This window comes from Echinops telfairi, unplaced genomic scaffold (genome assembly GCF_000313985.2).
Source record: "Echinops telfairi isolate 266 unplaced genomic scaffold, ASM31398v2 ScPeMD7_7424;HRSCAF=8462, whole genome shotgun sequence".
In the NCBI taxonomy this organism is placed as follows: domain Eukaryota; kingdom Metazoa; phylum Chordata; class Mammalia; order Afrosoricida; family Tenrecidae; genus Echinops; species Echinops telfairi.
This window is the reverse complement of record NW_022111324.1, coordinates 14162207-14179229: the sequence shown is the minus strand read 5'-3', so window position 1 is coordinate 14179229 and position 17023 is coordinate 14162207. Positions and strand designations below refer to the sequence as shown.

Below are 17023 nucleotides of genomic sequence, written 5' to 3'. Positions count from 1 at the left end.
ATCCCCTTTCCCTCCTGGTATCGCCACTGTCACCCCTGGTCCTGAGAGGTTCATCTGTCCTAGATTCCCTGCGTTTCTGATTCCCATCTGTCCCGCTGTGCATCATCTGGTCTAACCAGGTCTGCAAGGCAATATTGGGGTCCTGGTAGTTGGGGGGACATAGTGGTTATATTTTATATCAGTGTAAGAGGATTCTAATCTCTTGGTGCCCTCTCGCTTTTTAAAATTTTGATATCAACGTGAAGCAGTACCTCATCATTGTCTTGATTTGCATCTTTCCAGAAACCTGTCCCTGCAAAAGGGCATTTTATTTGGCAAAGCAGAGGGGCAGCAAAAACGAGGACGGCCGTCAAGGAGATGTTTCGACACCATGGTTACAACGAAGGGATCAAACATGGAACACTTGAGAGGACAGCACAGGATCAGGCAGGGTTTCACTCTGCTGTGCACAGGTTGTTATAGGTCAGAACCGACCCAATGGCACCTAACAGTAACAATGGTTATGACAGTGGGCACTTCTTCATGTTCGTTTGTCACCTAGATGTCTTCTTTAGTTAACTGTTCATGTCCTTGCCCCATTTTTAATTAAATTACTCATTGTTTTTTTGTTATGTTGACATTTTCTATAGATTTTAGAGATTTAGTCACTTGTCCAATATTTTTCTTGCCAGCCTGTGGGTTCTATTTTTACTCTTTTGGTAGAGTCTTTTGATACACATCGATGGTCTTATTTTTAAGAGATTCAAGTAATACCAGTGACAGCTTCCAGCATCACAGCAACACACAAGCCACCGTTGTCTCAGTTTGTTGTACTGTAGGGGATTGTGTATGGCTTGTACAGGTTTCAGCAAAGCTTCCAGACTAAAAGCAAATTATGAAGAAGGAATAGGCTGTCCACTTCAGAGGAATTAACCACTGAAAACCTTATAGATAGCATCAACACACTGTCAGTTACTGAGGACCTCATGAACAGCAGTGGAATGTTGTCAGAAATAGTGCCAGGAGATGAGTCCTTCAAGTTGGAAGGCACTCAAAATATGGCTGTGGAAGACCTGCCTTCTCACAGTAAAGTCGAACATAAAGACATGGAGGGAGTAAACCCATTAGGACAAGTTACACTACTGAAAGAGTCTATGGACAATATTATCATCAAAATTACCTTAAATTGAAAGAACGGAGGAAAAAAATTCAAGCTTCAAGTTGCAATATTTGACGAGTCAATGGACAAAATACTGAATGATATAGGAAGTATCAAAAGAAGGGGGGAAATATACAGTCACTGTACCAAAAAGAACTAGTTGATATTCCACCATTTCAGGAGGTAGCATATGAGCAAGAACCAATCGCGCTGAAGGAAAAAGTTCAAGGTGCGCTGAAAACATTCGCCAAAAACAAGCTTCCAGGCATTAATGGAATACCCATCAAAATGTTTCAAAAAGCTGATGAAGCACTGGAAGCACTCACTCATCTATGCCAAGAAATTTGGAAGACAACTACTTGGCCAACTAACTAAAAGAGATCTATATTTTCTATCTATTCCAAGGTGACCCAAAAGAATGATCAAATTATAGGACAATATCATTGATATCACATGCAAGTAAAATTGTGCTGAAGATCATCCAACAACAGCTGCAGTGATACACTGACTGCGAGCTGTCAGAGGTTCAGCCTGGATTCAGAAGAGGATGTGGGACAAGGGATATTATCGATGTCAGATGGATCTTGGCTGAAAGCAGAGAACACCAGAAAGATGTTTACTTGTGTTTTATTGACTATGCTGAGGCATTCCACTGTGTAGATCCTCAGAAACTATGCATAACCATGAGAATGGGAATCCCAGGACACATCCTTGTGCTCCTGTGGAACTTGTACATGGACCAAGTAAAGAGGTTTTAGTGCAAACAGAACAGGGGAATCTGCATGGTTCAAAATCAGGAACAATGTGTGTCAGGTTCTTATCCTTTCACCACAGTTATTGAATCTGTATGATAAGCAAATCATTAGTGAAACTGGTTTATATGAAGAATGCAGCATCAGGATTGGAAGAAGGCTTATTAACAATCTTCAATATGCAGGTGACAAAACCTTGATTGCTAAATGTGAGGAGGACTTGAAGCACTTGCTAATGAAAATCAAGGATTACAGCCTCAGTATGGATTACTACCTCCATGTAAATAAAACAAAAATCCTCACAATTGGACCAATAGGTAACATCAGGTCCAATCCTCACAATTGGACCAATAGGTTAACATGGTAAAGGTTGAGAAAAGGTCAAGGATTTTGTCTTGCTTGCAACCATAATCAATGCTCAAGGAAATAGCAGTCAAGAGATCAAAAGTAAAAAAAAGGTAAAAAAACGCACTGTGTTGGATAAATCTGCTGCACACGACCTCTTTAGAGAATTAAAGAGGAAAATGTTACTTTGAGGACCAAGGTGTGTCTGACCCAAGCCATGGTATTTTCAACTACTTCATCTTCATATTAGAGTTGGACTTTGAAAATGGAGGACTAAACAAGAATCAATGCATTTGAATTGTGCTGGAGATGAATACTGAAAATACCATGGACTGCTAAAAGGACAAACCGATCTGTCTTGGAATAAGTATAACCAGAGTACTCCTTAGAGGTAAGGATGGAGAGATTTTGTCTCAGATATTTTGAACATGTTATCAGGACCAGTCCCTGAAAAAGGACAGCAAGTTTGGTAGAGGGACAGTGAAAGAGAGGCAGGCCTCAAGGAGATGGACTGACACGTGGCTGCAATCATGGGCTCTAGCACAGGAACGATTGTGAGGATGGTGCAGAACTGAGCAGTGTTTCCTTTTGCTGTGCATATTCGCCATGGATAGGAACTGACTCAATGACACCTAACGGGGGCAAAATATTAAATGATGCAGGAGGTATCCAGAGAAAAGGGAAAGAGTACCCAATCACTGTATCGAAAAGAACTAGTCAACATTCAGCCATTTCAATATAATCCAGAGCAAACAGTACTGAAGATAGAAGTCCAAACTGCACTGAAGACATTAGCCAAAATTAAGGCTCCAGGAATTTACAGAATACCATTTGAAATGTTTCAACAAGCTGATAAAGCACTGGAAGCACTTACTTATCTATGCAAGATATCTGGAAGACAAGTACCTGGTGAACTGATTGGAAATAATCCATATTTGTGCCCATTCCAAAGAAAGGTGGCCAAACAGAATGTGCAAATTGAGTTAGTAAACTTTGACTGAAGATGACGCAACAATAGTTGCAGCGGTACATTGACAGAGAACTGCTAAAAATTCAGGCAGGTCTAAGGAAAGGATTTGGAACAAAAGATATCATTGCTAATGGCAGATGGACCTTGACTTAAAGCAGAGAATACCAGAAAGATGTTTACTGGTGTTTTATTTGACTGTGTGGACCACAACAAATTATGAATAATGAGTCAGTTAGTTTATTGTGCCAACCTGGCGATAAACATGTGGAGTGAATTGAAGGGTGGAGAGATAAATGGCTTGGTGAGCCTCACCTTTCTAGTTTTCGGGTCTCTTGCTTTGTGATGGTCAGACCAGGGTGCAGCTGCCTTGGCCAGTTCCCTGCTTCAGCTGCCAAGGCTCATTTCCTGCAAGATATCCCCAAGGAGAAGTCACATAGACCTACCCCGATGCAGCCCTAAATGCTGGAGCAGCCGTTTGTGGAGACCCCTGCCAGCGCTGAGATGCTTCCACGGTCAGATTTGGCTTTCCCCCTGCAGTCGGCGTCATAGTGTGTGCTTTGTGAGATGGAGGAGGACTTTGTGGATTGGTGTTGGACATATGGGTTAATGTTAGACTTGTGGGCTTGGGCAGCACTGGGTTGGGATGTTTTCTTGCTGTGCACTTACTCTTTATATAAAATGCTGTCTTATATATGAGTTTCGGTGGATTTGCTTCTCTAATGTACCCGGACTAACACAAATAACCTTAAGGAGAATCGGAATCCCAGAACACTTCCCGAGTACAGGATATATCCAGAAAGAATACTGACTGTACAAGGTATAAAAGATTTAAGAGTTTAACGTCTGTTGGCTTAAAGAGGAGAAAAAGAATGTAATTGTGTATTAATGCAAAGAACAAAAAAGGAGACGTTTAAAAACACAAATGAAGAGGTGGAAGTAAAGGGAACCAAAAACAGAAGTAATAAATCTTAGGCGAGAAAGAGGAACTCATCACAGATCAGAAGAAGGGATGGAACTCCAAAACCAAACTCACTGCTACCGAGTCAATGTTGACTCACAGCAACCCCCTGTGGGTTTCTAAGGTTGTAGCTGTTAACAGGAGTAAACAGCCCATCCAGTCTTTCTCCTGCAGAGCTTATGGTGATTTTGAACTGCCAACCATGCGATCCCAACCCAATGTTTAACCATTACACCACCAGGAGCTGAAGGGCCTTGGGGTGGGTAGGGGAGAGAGATAATGTGGAAACAAGTAAATTTATTTTGGGACAAGGAGGCATGAGGAAGTGGCGAAGTTAATACTTGATGGCCTGCATCTTCTTCTGTTTAAGTCAGGAGACTTGTGGAAAGAATGAACAGGCCATTTACTGCCAATGAGAAAAGTGATGACAGGATCAGGAGAATGGGAAGGTTGTGAAAAAGCTACTGTGAGGAATGAATAAGAATTGACTAGGGACTCATAAAATACTCTTGGGAAACGTCATGGGTCCAAATGATATTAAAGACCCTGAATATAGAATATACCCTTAGGTAGTTTTTATTCTGCAGAACATGAGAATATAAATGTTTGGGTTAATCTGGAATTGGAAATGCCATGGACAAATTAGAGAATTGCATAAGAGCAAGAAAATGGTTCAATTGTTTCAAGTAAATTAGGTTAAAACAAAAAGAGCAAAGATATCTTAATTTTACTAGATCCAAGAACAGAGACACGATGGGTATCACCCCTCTGCTGGAACCAGAATTTTCTCCAAAGCTATGTATTTCAAATTTTTAATAAAACCACCTTATCACCTTCAAAGTACTCTTCATTACACTTAATACATTTGTCAGATCTGTGATTCCATTCTTGGGAACATTTTCACACTCATCTGTTTGGATGACTGATAGCATACTTTCCTTGTTTTTCTTTACCTCTTCTATGTCATCAAATTGCTGTCCTTTCATGTCCTTCTGCACTTGTGGAAACAAAAAGAAGTTGCATGAGAGAGGACAAGTGAGTTAGGTGCCTGGGACAAGAAAGGCATGCTGTTTTTTGCCAAAAACTGGTGCACTGAGATGGCTGTGTGAGCAGGTGCATTGTTGTGGTGGCAAAACCAGTCCCCCATTTGCCACAAACCAGGTCTTTTTTTTGTCACACACTGTTACTCAATCTTTTCAGAACCTCTAAATAGAAAGCGTGAATAACAGTCTGACCTGGTGGAACAAGATCCAAATGCACTACAAGTTCACATTTTCATTCTTTTGCTGTGTTACAGAGCCATCTCCAAAAGCCAGGAAGATAAAAAAATGAAGCATAGTATTTAAATCTCTAATATCTGTAAAGAGTTACCTGAGAAGGTAACAGGGACAGGTCCTCATCCTCTTTCATCTAAGTTATCACAATCCTTTAAATTGGTTTATTTGCCATTGTTTCTTCTGCATACAGAAGGTTTATAAGAAATAAACTAACTCCTAATAAAACTACTCATTTAAAGAAAGATGGGAACATACTTTGGTATCTCTAAATGAAGAAAATGATTAAAATTGCTATCTGGGGAAACAAACATTTTTTTATAAGACTGTTCACTATGGATGTGACTACAATATCTAACCTAAGGGAGGAAGTTACATGCATATGATATAAAAAATTTAAATGTAATAGAGCTTTGGTTTTCTTTACATGTAGTAATCCTCACTTTCAATAAGCAAGGTTGTGTCACCTGTATATTGAAAGTTATTAATAAGCCTTCCTCTGATCCCGATGCCTCATTCTTCTTCATATAATCCAGGTCCTCTGATGATTTGCTCAGCACACAGATGGTATATGTATGGTGAGAGGACACAACCCTAATGCACTCCTTTCCTGATTTTAAACCATGCAGTAGTGTCTTGTTCCATTTGCACTACTGCCTCTTAATCTATGTACAAGTGCCACAGAAGCAAAAGGAAGTGTCCTGGGATTCCCATTCTTCTCAAGGTTATGCATAGTTTATTAGTATTTACATAGTCGAATGCCTTAGCATAGTTAATAAAACACATGTGAACATCTTTCTGGTATTCTCTGCTTTCAGCCAAGATCCATTTGACATCAGCAATGATAGCACTTGTCCCATGTCCTCTTCTGAATCTGGCCTGAATCTCTGGCAGCTGCCTGTCAATGTAGCTGCAATCGTTGTTGGAATGTCTTCACCAACATTTTACCTGAATGTGTTATCAATGATACTGTTGTATAATTTGAAGATTCTGTAGGGTCACCTTTTTGTGGAATGGGTACAAATATGGATCTCTTCTAGTCAGTTGGCCAAGTTTCCATCTTCCAAATTTCCTAGCATAGATGAGTGCTCCCAATGCTTTACCAGCTTGTTGAAACATCAATTCCTGGAGCTGTTTAGTATAGCTTGGACTTCTTCCTTCAACACCATTGGTTCCTGCTCATAAAATACCTCCTGAAATACTGGTAAAGATCTATAGCCTTGGAAACCCAAAGTGGCAGTTCTACTCTGTCTATACAGTTGCTTTGAGTCAGAATTGAGTCAATAGCAATGAGGGTATTCAGTTCTCCTCCCCTCCCTCCCCCACCCCCAACTCACAGGGTTTGAAAAATAAGCCTCTCTTCTCTGAGAGTATCCGGGCAATGGCCTCACCTAACAGACTGATTGTTGGCTACACCTTCTGGATTCTAAGTAAAAGCCCCTTGATCCTGAGCTTCAGTGCCAAATTCCAGGGCCATGGGGCAACAACCTGCTTCATTGGCTTTAGAAAGCTGGGTTGGATTCTCTTAGTCTCTCTGAGTGGCAAAGACAAGCGGCAGACAGCCGTCTTTCCTTTTGTTCCTTCTCTGTCCTCTTCAGTCTCCACTGGCAGATTTGCTACTGTGGAACTTGGTTAGAGCCACCAATCATAAGCTTAATTTCTTTAACAAAGATGTGTAGCCAAATCCTTGGTGAACATTCTAATCCTTAGTTTCTACAACAGAATTTTCCAAACCTTTAAGTTTTGTTCTTGTTTTGTACAGTTCAATTTTAAGTTCTTCTTTCCTCTCACTTTTTATTCTAAGAGGCAAAAACTCCATACAGTCCTTTAAGATCTTGCTTAGACATCTCATCAGTCAGATATCCAAGTTTATCACTTACAAGTTCTTCTTTCCACTGAACATTTAAACATAATTCAGACACGTCCTTTTCCACTGTAGCAAAAGCATCACTCTTCTTCCGCTGTTCAACCACGTTATCATTTTCTTTTAAAGCCTTTGCAGAGGGGCCGGCCCCAATCCCATCTACGTGGACAGCCCCACAGAAGAGTTCACTTCAGAGGACAGCACTGAAACTACAGCTCAGGAAGAGGGACATGTCTGATCAGAGCACACAGGAGCAAGTGAAGAGAGAGGAAGAGAAAGTGGAACACAATCCTGGTCCACCAAGCCCTGAGGATGATATTCCCCAGAGAGCAGCCAAAGCACAGAGAGGACCATAAGGCTAGCCCCACTACGAGACACAACATCCCTCACTGATCCATAGCGCTACAGGGGACAACACTGAAGACACAGTGCAGGAATTGAGCCTGATCTGACCCCAACACACTGAGGCGAAATACTAAGGGTGTGCAACAGAATAGCAAGAGGAACAGATCAACAAAGTTCTAAGGGAATACCAAAAATAGACTGTGGAGCCAGGGCATGGCACCCCATCAGACTTGACTGGAAAACACTCCTAAAGGTCAACAAACAGACCTTGAACTATTTACAGGCTTTTCTTTTGTTGTTGTTGTTTTGTTTTCTTTTGTTGCTTTGTTTTGCTTTGTCTTGTTTTTTGTACATATTATTATCTCTGCAGGTCTATCTAGATAAGGTAGGTAGGATAAACAAGTTGGAGGAGAAAACAACAGTACTGATGGTTCCAGGGAAGACATGGGAGAGGGGGAGGCAGGGGAAAGGAAGTGAGTGTTAACAAACCCAGGGACAAGGGAACAACAAGTGATCCAAAATCAATGGCAAGGAGGGTGTAGGAGACTTGGTAGGGCATGATCAAAGGCAATGTAACCAAGAGGAATTACTGAAACCCAAATGAAGGCTGAACATGATAGTGGGACAAGAGGAAAGTAAAAGAAAATAGAGGAAAGAACCAAGAGGCAAAAGGAACTTATAGAGGTCTAAATACAGGCATGTGCATATGTAAATATATTTATATATGACAATGGGGAAATAGATCTATGTGCATATATTTATAGGTTTAGTATTAAGGTAGCAGATGGACACTGGGTCTATACTCAAGTACTTCCTCAATGTAAGAACACTTTTTTTCTAATAAACTGGCATTTCATGATGCTCACCTTCCTGACACGATCGCTGAAGACAAAGTGGGTACATAAACAAATATGGAGCACTGAAAGATGATGGTGCCCAGCTATCAAAAGATATAGTGTCTGGGGTCTTAAAGGCTTGCAGATAAACAAGTGGCCATCTAGCTCAGAAGCAACAAAGCCCACATGGAAGAAGCACACTAGCCTGTGTGATCATGAGGTGTCGATGGGATCAGGTATCAGGCATCAAAGAACAAAAAAACATAGCATTGTGAATAAGGGGGAGTGTGGAGTGCAGACCCAAAGCCCATCTGTAGGCAACTGGACATCCCCTTACAGAAGGGTAGCAGGGAGGAGACGAGCCAGTCAGGGTGCTGTATAGCACTGATGAAACATACAAGAATTAGAACTTTCCTCTAATTCTTTGTTTCCTCCCCCCACTATCATGATGCCAATTCTACCTTACAAATCTGGCTAGACCAGAGGATATACACTGGTACAGATAACAGCTGGAAACAGAGGGAATCCAGGGCAGATAAACCCCTCAGGACCAATAATGAGGGTAGTGATACTGGGAGGGTAGAGGGAAGGTGGGGTAGACAGGAGAAACCGATCACAACGATCTACATATAATCCCCTCCCTGAGGGACGGACAATAGAAAAATGGGTGAAGGAAGACATCAGATAGTGTAAGACATGAAAAAATAATAATTTATAAATAATCAAGGGTTTGTGAGGGAGGGAGGTTGGGGGAGGAAGGGGGAAAAATGAGGAGCTGATACCAAGGGCTCAAGTAAAAAGAAAATGTTTTGAGAATGATGATGGCAACACATGCACAAATGTGCTTGACACAATGTATGCATGTATGGACTGTGATAAGAGTTGTATGAGCCCCCAATAAAATGATTTTTAAAAAGAAAAGAAAAAAGCCTTTGCAGAAGCACATTTAATGCCCACATTTCTAGCAATATTCTATGGTTAGTGACATATGTTTTGTCTAAGACAAGATAGACTTGCACTATAGCCCTTATTTCCTTCTAAGCTCCAAAGAATTGCCTTTGACATCTACAATTCTTACTATGTCTTCTCAATCTAGGCTTTTGCTATTAAACTTCCTTCCAGCCTCTACCCATCACTCAATTCCAAAATCCTTTGCACATTTAAATTATCTGATAGAGCAGCATCCCATTTTTCCAGTACCAAATTATATTTTTGTTATCTAGTGCTGCTATAACAGAAATAGCACAAGTAAATGATTTTAACAAACAGAAATTTATTTTTTCAGTTTCAGAGGCTTGGCTTCTAAATTCAGAGTGCCGGCTCTAGGGGGCAGGCTTTTGCTCTCTATTGGCTGTGGAGCAACAACCTTGTCCCTTCAGTTTCTCCTTTTTGGTTTCTTGAAAATTGTCACGTTTTAGTATCTCTCTTACCCCATCTTTGCTAGATGATTAGCTTGTTTTTTTTATATCTCAAAAGAGACTCAAGACACTTGCTACACCAATCTTGGCTCATTACTATAACAAAGTCAATCCATTCCCCAGTGGAATTATAACCCTAGAGAAACAGAGGTTAGGAATTCCAACACATATTTGGGGAGAGGAGGGCCACTGTTCAAACCATAACAACCTTGTTATATTTAATTTTTCACATCATGTACCTCTAATGGCTAGCTAAATAAAGTCATAGTAAAAATATGCTAATAAATGTCATAATACTTTATAACTGAGCATTAGAATAGCTTTGCTAATTTCTAAAAATAATTTTAAAATAATCATTACTTGTCTACAAATTATTTTTGCAGCTATTAAATAATCATAGAAATCACACAGTAGGGCTGGGATGAAAATATAAGACATATAAGGTTGAAAGAGCTCAAAGGAAAGGAACATGCATTAAAATGACTTCATTAGAAAGACTTAATTCTCATTCAAAGCTTCTCATATAACACCTGAGTATATGTCCAACATTATTATCTAGGCCTGCTGCAGGTTGCAGCAGTAATCACGACAGCCCCAAAAGTGAAAGCTAGTGAAAGGTGATTTAACACAGGCAGCAGGTTAAAGTCAAACAAACCACAGAAGAGTGAGCAGGGGAGGGTTTGGCTAAGTGATGGTGATGAAGAAAGCTATAACAACCAATAGAAGTCCCCATTCAAATTTGTTAAAAGATCGAGAGAGTGCCCTGTGTTTTGAACTGCTGACCTTATAGTTAGCTAGCAGTCCAACACATAATCCACGATGCCTCCAGGTTTTCAACCCAAATTCACGATTCAGTCTCATACCAACCCTACAGGGCAGAGTTGCCCCTGTGAGTTTATGAAACTGTAACCTCTTTATGGGAATACTGTGTCTTTCTCCTGGGAGTGGCTGGTGGCTTTGAACTACAGACCTGTGGTTAGCAGTCCACCACATAACCCCATAACAACCAGGGCTCCTATGCCACCAGGTCTAGTCGTTCTACTTTACAGTGACCTTACAGAACAGAGTAGACCTGTGCATAGAGTTTCCAAGACTGTACTCTTTTTTTTTCCCACTCTTCTGAAGCTTGCACATTTATTTTATTTTCATTAGAAAAATATTATCTTTATGAAATCTTGGTCTATTTTATTGTTTCTGTCACTCAACTTGGAATATTTTTCATTTTACTCAAGTAAATGCAGAATCATGGATCTGACATGAGGACTAAACACATTTCACATAACTATCTCAGTAGGACTTAATTGGATTAGGTGTGCTCTATTGTATACCCAGTAGAATAACTAATTTTTTTCTACATATTATTCCCACTTTTATTTATCTATTTAGTGAGTAAAACCTTTTTTCATATTCAGTGATGTGTGTAAATAAATGTGATTTATAACACCAGCAACTGAATTAATTGACTGAACTTCAATTCAAGTTCCATTCCTCCCCATTACAGGGAAGTAAAAAAAAAAAGACTGGATATTTTGGTCAAACTTCCACTTCAAGCATTAATTATAAAAAGTGGTTCACTTTAAAATATTTTGAAAATTCCGGCTACACAACTCCAGTTCCATTTACAGTCATGCTGATGAGTGACCCTTGGACAGCGATTGCTTCAATCTCAACACAGGCTCCTTTAGGCAAAGCAGCAACCTGGTAAGCAGCTCTCACAGGAAAACTACTCTGTTTGTAGCAGAAGAAATACTGTTTGTGGATTTCATTGAACGTTGCAAAGTTGTTTATATCAGCCAGGAACAAAGCCGTCTTGACCACAATGGTGAAGTCAGAGCCTGCAGCTCTCAGATTTTCACTAATGTTTTTAAGAGCTTGTTTAGTTCCTTCTACTACCCCTCCTGGCTATACTGTCCATTTGAAGAGTTCATACCCACCTGTCCAAAACGAACCTGGTCCTGTCGACCAACACTGCTTGACTGGAGGAACCAATGGTCCCTGGGGCTTCGGTGGGGTGATCACTTTTCTGATCAAGGACTAAGTGGTTAACCCTTTTGCCTAGCAGAACCTTAAAAGAGTTAACACCTATACCAGGCTCACTCATTCTCACAGAACAATGAACCAATGGCAGGGTCGCTGATCTACAGTGACGGCTGTTATCTTAACTGAAGCAGATTGACACATCTTGCTCCTGCAGAATAGTTGGCGGTTTCGAACTAACAAACTTTTGGTTAGTCAAGCACTGAAATGTTGCACCACCAGGGCTCCTTGAATAGATCCAGATCAGCCAATAACAGAATTTATAACAATATACATTGTTTCTCCTGGCTCTAAATCACAAATCACATTTCCTCTAGGATATGTTTATTCTTTTAAAAAGGGAAGAACTGTTTAATGCCTGATGCCAAATACACAGTTCAGCAAATATAAAAGGTGTTTACAATTGAAGCCTTGTTTTAAGGTGTAGGATTTTAAAAGAAATGAATAGGACTGACGGATTTCATTCAATAAGGATTCTAGTCTCGCTTGTTAGAATAGGGAGAGAAAAAACATTACTAAATGATGGTGTTGAAAGGGCTAATACTAGTCTATATTTTAAACTGTTATCTTTTCCAATTGACTAAATTATGTCTAGTACTTTAAAAAGAATCCTTGAACAATCTACTCTGCAATGCAGCTATTTTAATGAACAAAACCAACGTATTATTGAACATAAGTGAAATAACCCAAACCATAATGAGACATGCAATTATTTATGTGTTATGAATAATTATTGTTCTTGTATAGCAACAGAAACCTCAATATTCTGTAGGAAACCCAAGACTATCATAAACTAACACCACATCAAATTACAGTTAATGATTATTAAAGAACACAACCATACACACACACAAGATGAGTAGTATGAGCCCCTAATAAAATGATTGATAGAAAAAAAAAAGAAATGCAAAAAGAAAGGTGATTTAGATGCTAAGAACTGCATAAAAGTCAGAGCTTTTTTTTTTTTTTTGAAATTTAAGTTTTGTATTTTGCTCTATTAAAACGCTATTAATTTCTGGTTATTAAAAATAAATTCTTTTAAATCAAGGATCATTAGTTCCATGCAAATTTTAATAAGAATCCCCCCTTCCCCTTTTAAGTAAGCACTGACTAATTCCATGCTGAATTTCAGCCAGTGAAACCGAATGCTTTCTTCCTAAATGCCTACCTGCGCATTGGCTTTCCTTCCATGCACCATGAAAAGTACCCTTCACCACACTCTAAAGCCGAACCTAAGACAACAAAAAAGCAGTAACTTAAACACCATTTCTGATTTTTCCAGTAACAATCTATATAATAATTTCACTCATTTCGTTCGGTGGTAATTAATCACAAGCCTTTTTCCAGATGCAACATCATAAATGAATCTAATGCCTGTAAGATGAGTCTGTTCTTACTCTCAGTTCTAAAACAACGGTGTGTCGAGGTGAGGGAACCAATACTAGTCTGCCATGCTAGGTGAGTCTCTTTTCTCTCTTCAAAAAGTGCTGGAGACATTTAAGCTGGACCTCCCCAGGCAGCATTTCTGCAAAACGCCCGCTCTCTGCCCACGGCAGTATGACAAGCACAGATCGGAGAGGGAATACACTGGTTTACCAACAGATCTGAAGGTTGGTAATTTGCACAGAAGCCATAGGAGCGAGAGGTGGAATGTGCCATTAAAAAAACTGTGCTCACAAACTCGAGCAGCTAGAACAGGGCAGAGAAAGTACGAGTTCAGCGTCTCTCCTTATACGTCGGGCTCCCCTCAGGTCCCCAAACAAAGTCTGCCACCCACTTGGCAAGGTCTCGTTAGGTTACTCGGGACGCACCGGAGCCCCTAGCTTCTCCCCGATTCCAACAACCGCCTGGGAGGCTCCCCGGGGTGCAGAACCCCAGCACCCTCAGGCATGGCAACTCGGTGCCTCCCCCAGGCTCAGGGGCGGGATGCCAGCCAGCGGATGCACAGTCGAGCGCCCCGGGCGGCTGGGCCCCCGCACCCCAACAACCCCTTCTTGGCGCCGTCTGAGGGGCAACGGGCGAAGCTCGGCCCAGTCCCCAGTGAGTAGCTCGGGCACCTGGCACCACGGACGTGCAAAGCGGGCTCTGGACACCGTCCGCTGCTCAAGGCAGCTCACGTACCGGCTCAGACACTGTCTTTTCTGCCGCAGCCCCTCCGCCTCTCCTTCGCCGCCGGCTCTACCGCAGGCGAGACGCCGCTCCTCGCAGCTATTTCCTCCCTCACGCCCCTCCCAGCAGCAGGAAGCGGTCCCGTTCTCAAAGCGCCCCCCCGGAAACGTACGCAGTTCACCAAGAGGTTCCGGGGCGATACCGGAAGTGAACGCGCCCTGTGCGACGGATGCATGCGGTAAAGTCAAAGATTTCACCTGTCGCAATTACGTACTTGTATCCGGCAGGTGATCACTTTTGTTTGTTGTTTTATCGCTGACCTGGTAGTGTGGTGGATCCTGATGCCTCCAACATTTTCTTTACTTGCCTCAGCTGAAAATGATGGCAATGTGAGCCTAATTATGGAAAGCTAGGAATTTCTGTTCCTAGCTAATAGGTCTCCTGTAGGTACTACCGTGGTCGGTTGAATGAGTGACCCATCTCTCGGCTCTCTACAACGTACAAGATACTGAGGAAACACACCCAAAGAAGAGACCGCCCTTCCCTTCCCGATTACTCACAGTATAGGTTTCAGGACACTATAGTTTTGTTTAAAAAAAAATTTTTTATTGGGGGCTCATACACTCTTAGCACCATCCATCCATCCATCCATCCATTGTGTCAAGTACATTTGTACATTTGTTGCCATCATCGTTCTCAAAACATTTGCTTTTTCCTTGAGCCCTTGGTATTACTTCCTCATTTCCCCCCTCCCTCCCACTTCCTCCCTCTCTCATGGACCCTTGACAATTTATAAATTATTATGTTTTCATGTCTTACACTGACCGATGTCTCCCTCGCCCACTTTTCTGTTGTCCATCCCCCATGGAGGGGGTAATATGTAGATGACTGTGATTGGTTCCCCTTTTCTTCCCCCACCTTCCCCTTCCCCTCCTGGTATCACTACTCTCAATATTGGTCCTGAGGGGTTTATCTGTCCTGGATTCCCTGTGTTTCAAGCTCTTATCTGTACCTGTGTGCATGCTCTGGTCTAGCTGGATTTGTAAGGTAGAATTGGGGTCATGATAGTAGATGTAGAGAGGTGGGAAGCATTAAAGAACTAGAGGAAAGTTGTATGTTTCATTGGTGCTATAAGGCACATTGACTGGCTCGTCTCCTCCCTGAGATCCTTCTGTAAGGGAATGTCCAGTTGCCTACAGATGGGCTTTGGGTCTCCACTCCGCACTCCCCCCTCATTCACATAATATGACTTTTTGTTCTTTGATGCCTGATACCTGATCTAGCGACACCTCATGATCATGCAAGCTAGTATATTTCTTCCATGTGGACTTTGTTGCTTCTCAGCTAGATGGCCACTTGTTTATCTTTAAGCCTTTAAGACCCCAGATGCTAAAACTTTTGATAGCCGGGCCCCATCAACTTTCTTCATCACATTTGCTTATGCACCCGCATTGTCATCAGCGATTGTGTCAGGAAGGTGAGCATTATGGAATGCCAGGTTAATAGAACAAAGTGCTCTTCATTGATGGAGTACTTGAGACTCTTCCACTTTTTCACTGCCCCTCTATTTTACCAAGCTTGAGGTCCTTCTCCAGGGACTTGTCTTTCCTGGCAACATGTCCAAAGTATGTGATACAAAGTCTCATCATTCTTATCTCTAAGGAGCAGTCTGGCTGTACTTCTTTCTTTTTTTTTTTTAATCATTTTATTAGGGGCTCATACAACTCTTATCACATTCCGTACCCACATCAATTGTGTAAAGCGCATTTGTACATTCATTGTCCTCATCATTCTCAAAACAGTTCCTCTCCACTTAAGCTCCCGGCATTGGATCCTCATTTTCCCCCTCCCTCCCCCTGGCCCCCTCCCTCATGAGCCCTTGATACTTTATAAATTATTATTTTGTCATATCTTGCCCTGTCCAACGTCTCCCTTACCCACTTTTCTGTTGTCTGTCCCCCAAGGAGCTGTACTTCTTTCAAGACAGATTTTTATGTCCTTTCGGCAGTCCATAGTATTTTCAATATTCTTCACCAGAACCATAATTCAAATGTACCGATTCTTCCTTGGCCTTCTTTATTCAATGTCCAACTTTCACATGAAGGTGAGGCAATTGAAAATATCATGGCTTGGGCCAGGTGCACATTAGTTCCCAAAGTAACTTGCCTGCGTTTCAGCACTTTAAAGAGGTCTTGTGCAGCAGATGTACCTGATGCAATGCTTCATTTGATTTCTTAACTGCTGCTTCCATGAATATTGATTGTGGATCCAAGAAAGGAAATTCTTCACAACTTTATCTTTTCTCCATTTATAATGATGTTGCCTATTGGTCCTGGGAAGCAGATAGCCAGGCTTTTCCCCACCAAGCTACTGGGTGGGTTTGAAACCTCAACCTTTTGTCTTTCAGCTGAGTGCTTAACCATTGTACCACCAGAGGTTAGGATTGTAGCACACAGAGTGGGGGACAGAATCCAATTCATAATGTGGGATTTATGTGACCTGTTCATAGAAGCATGTTAATTCTTATAATAGGATATAGATGATAAACAAATAAATAAGCTAAATCATTGCAATCAGTGGAGAACTATCTAGGATAGGCAGAAACAAGGTGATGTAATCCAGAATGACTAGTTGGGGAAGGAGAGGCTATTTTAAATAGCATAATTAAGGAAGACCTCTCTTAGGAAGTGGAATTTGAGTTGAGATCTGGTGAATAATCAGGTGAAAAACTAGGGATTCAGGTGAATGGATAGCAAGGGGAACAGTCTCTGAGACATAAACAAGCTCATCTTGTTAAAAAAACAGTAAAAAAGATCAATGTGGCTAAAAATAGTATGAGGTAAGAGAGAAGGTTAGAGGAATATCCAGGCAATAGCATATATGGTGTTGTGGGCCACTAAAGAAAGTGTAGATTTTATTTTTTATTTAAATTCAATGGGAAGACTCTATATAAATGAAGACATTTCTGGTCAATTTT

General features: G+C 41.2%; 1 protein-coding gene across 1 annotated transcript in view; it reads right to left on the bottom strand.

Moving 5' to 3' along the window:
* The window catches only part of KLHL20 (kelch like family member 20), a 73736-nt gene extending 59593 nt beyond the window's left edge, over window positions 1-14143 (bottom strand). Inside the window, exons 1-2 of the mRNA XM_045297966.1 lie at window positions 14059-14143; window positions 13106-13169 (exon numbers count right to left, since the gene is read on the bottom strand). Of these exons, the coding sequence (XP_045153901.1) occupies window positions 13106-13128 (23 nt within the window). The 5' untranslated portion in view covers window positions 13129-13169; window positions 14059-14143. The remainder of the gene's footprint in view (window positions 1-13105; window positions 13170-14058) is intronic.
* Window positions 14144-17023: the final 2880 nt, after the last annotated feature.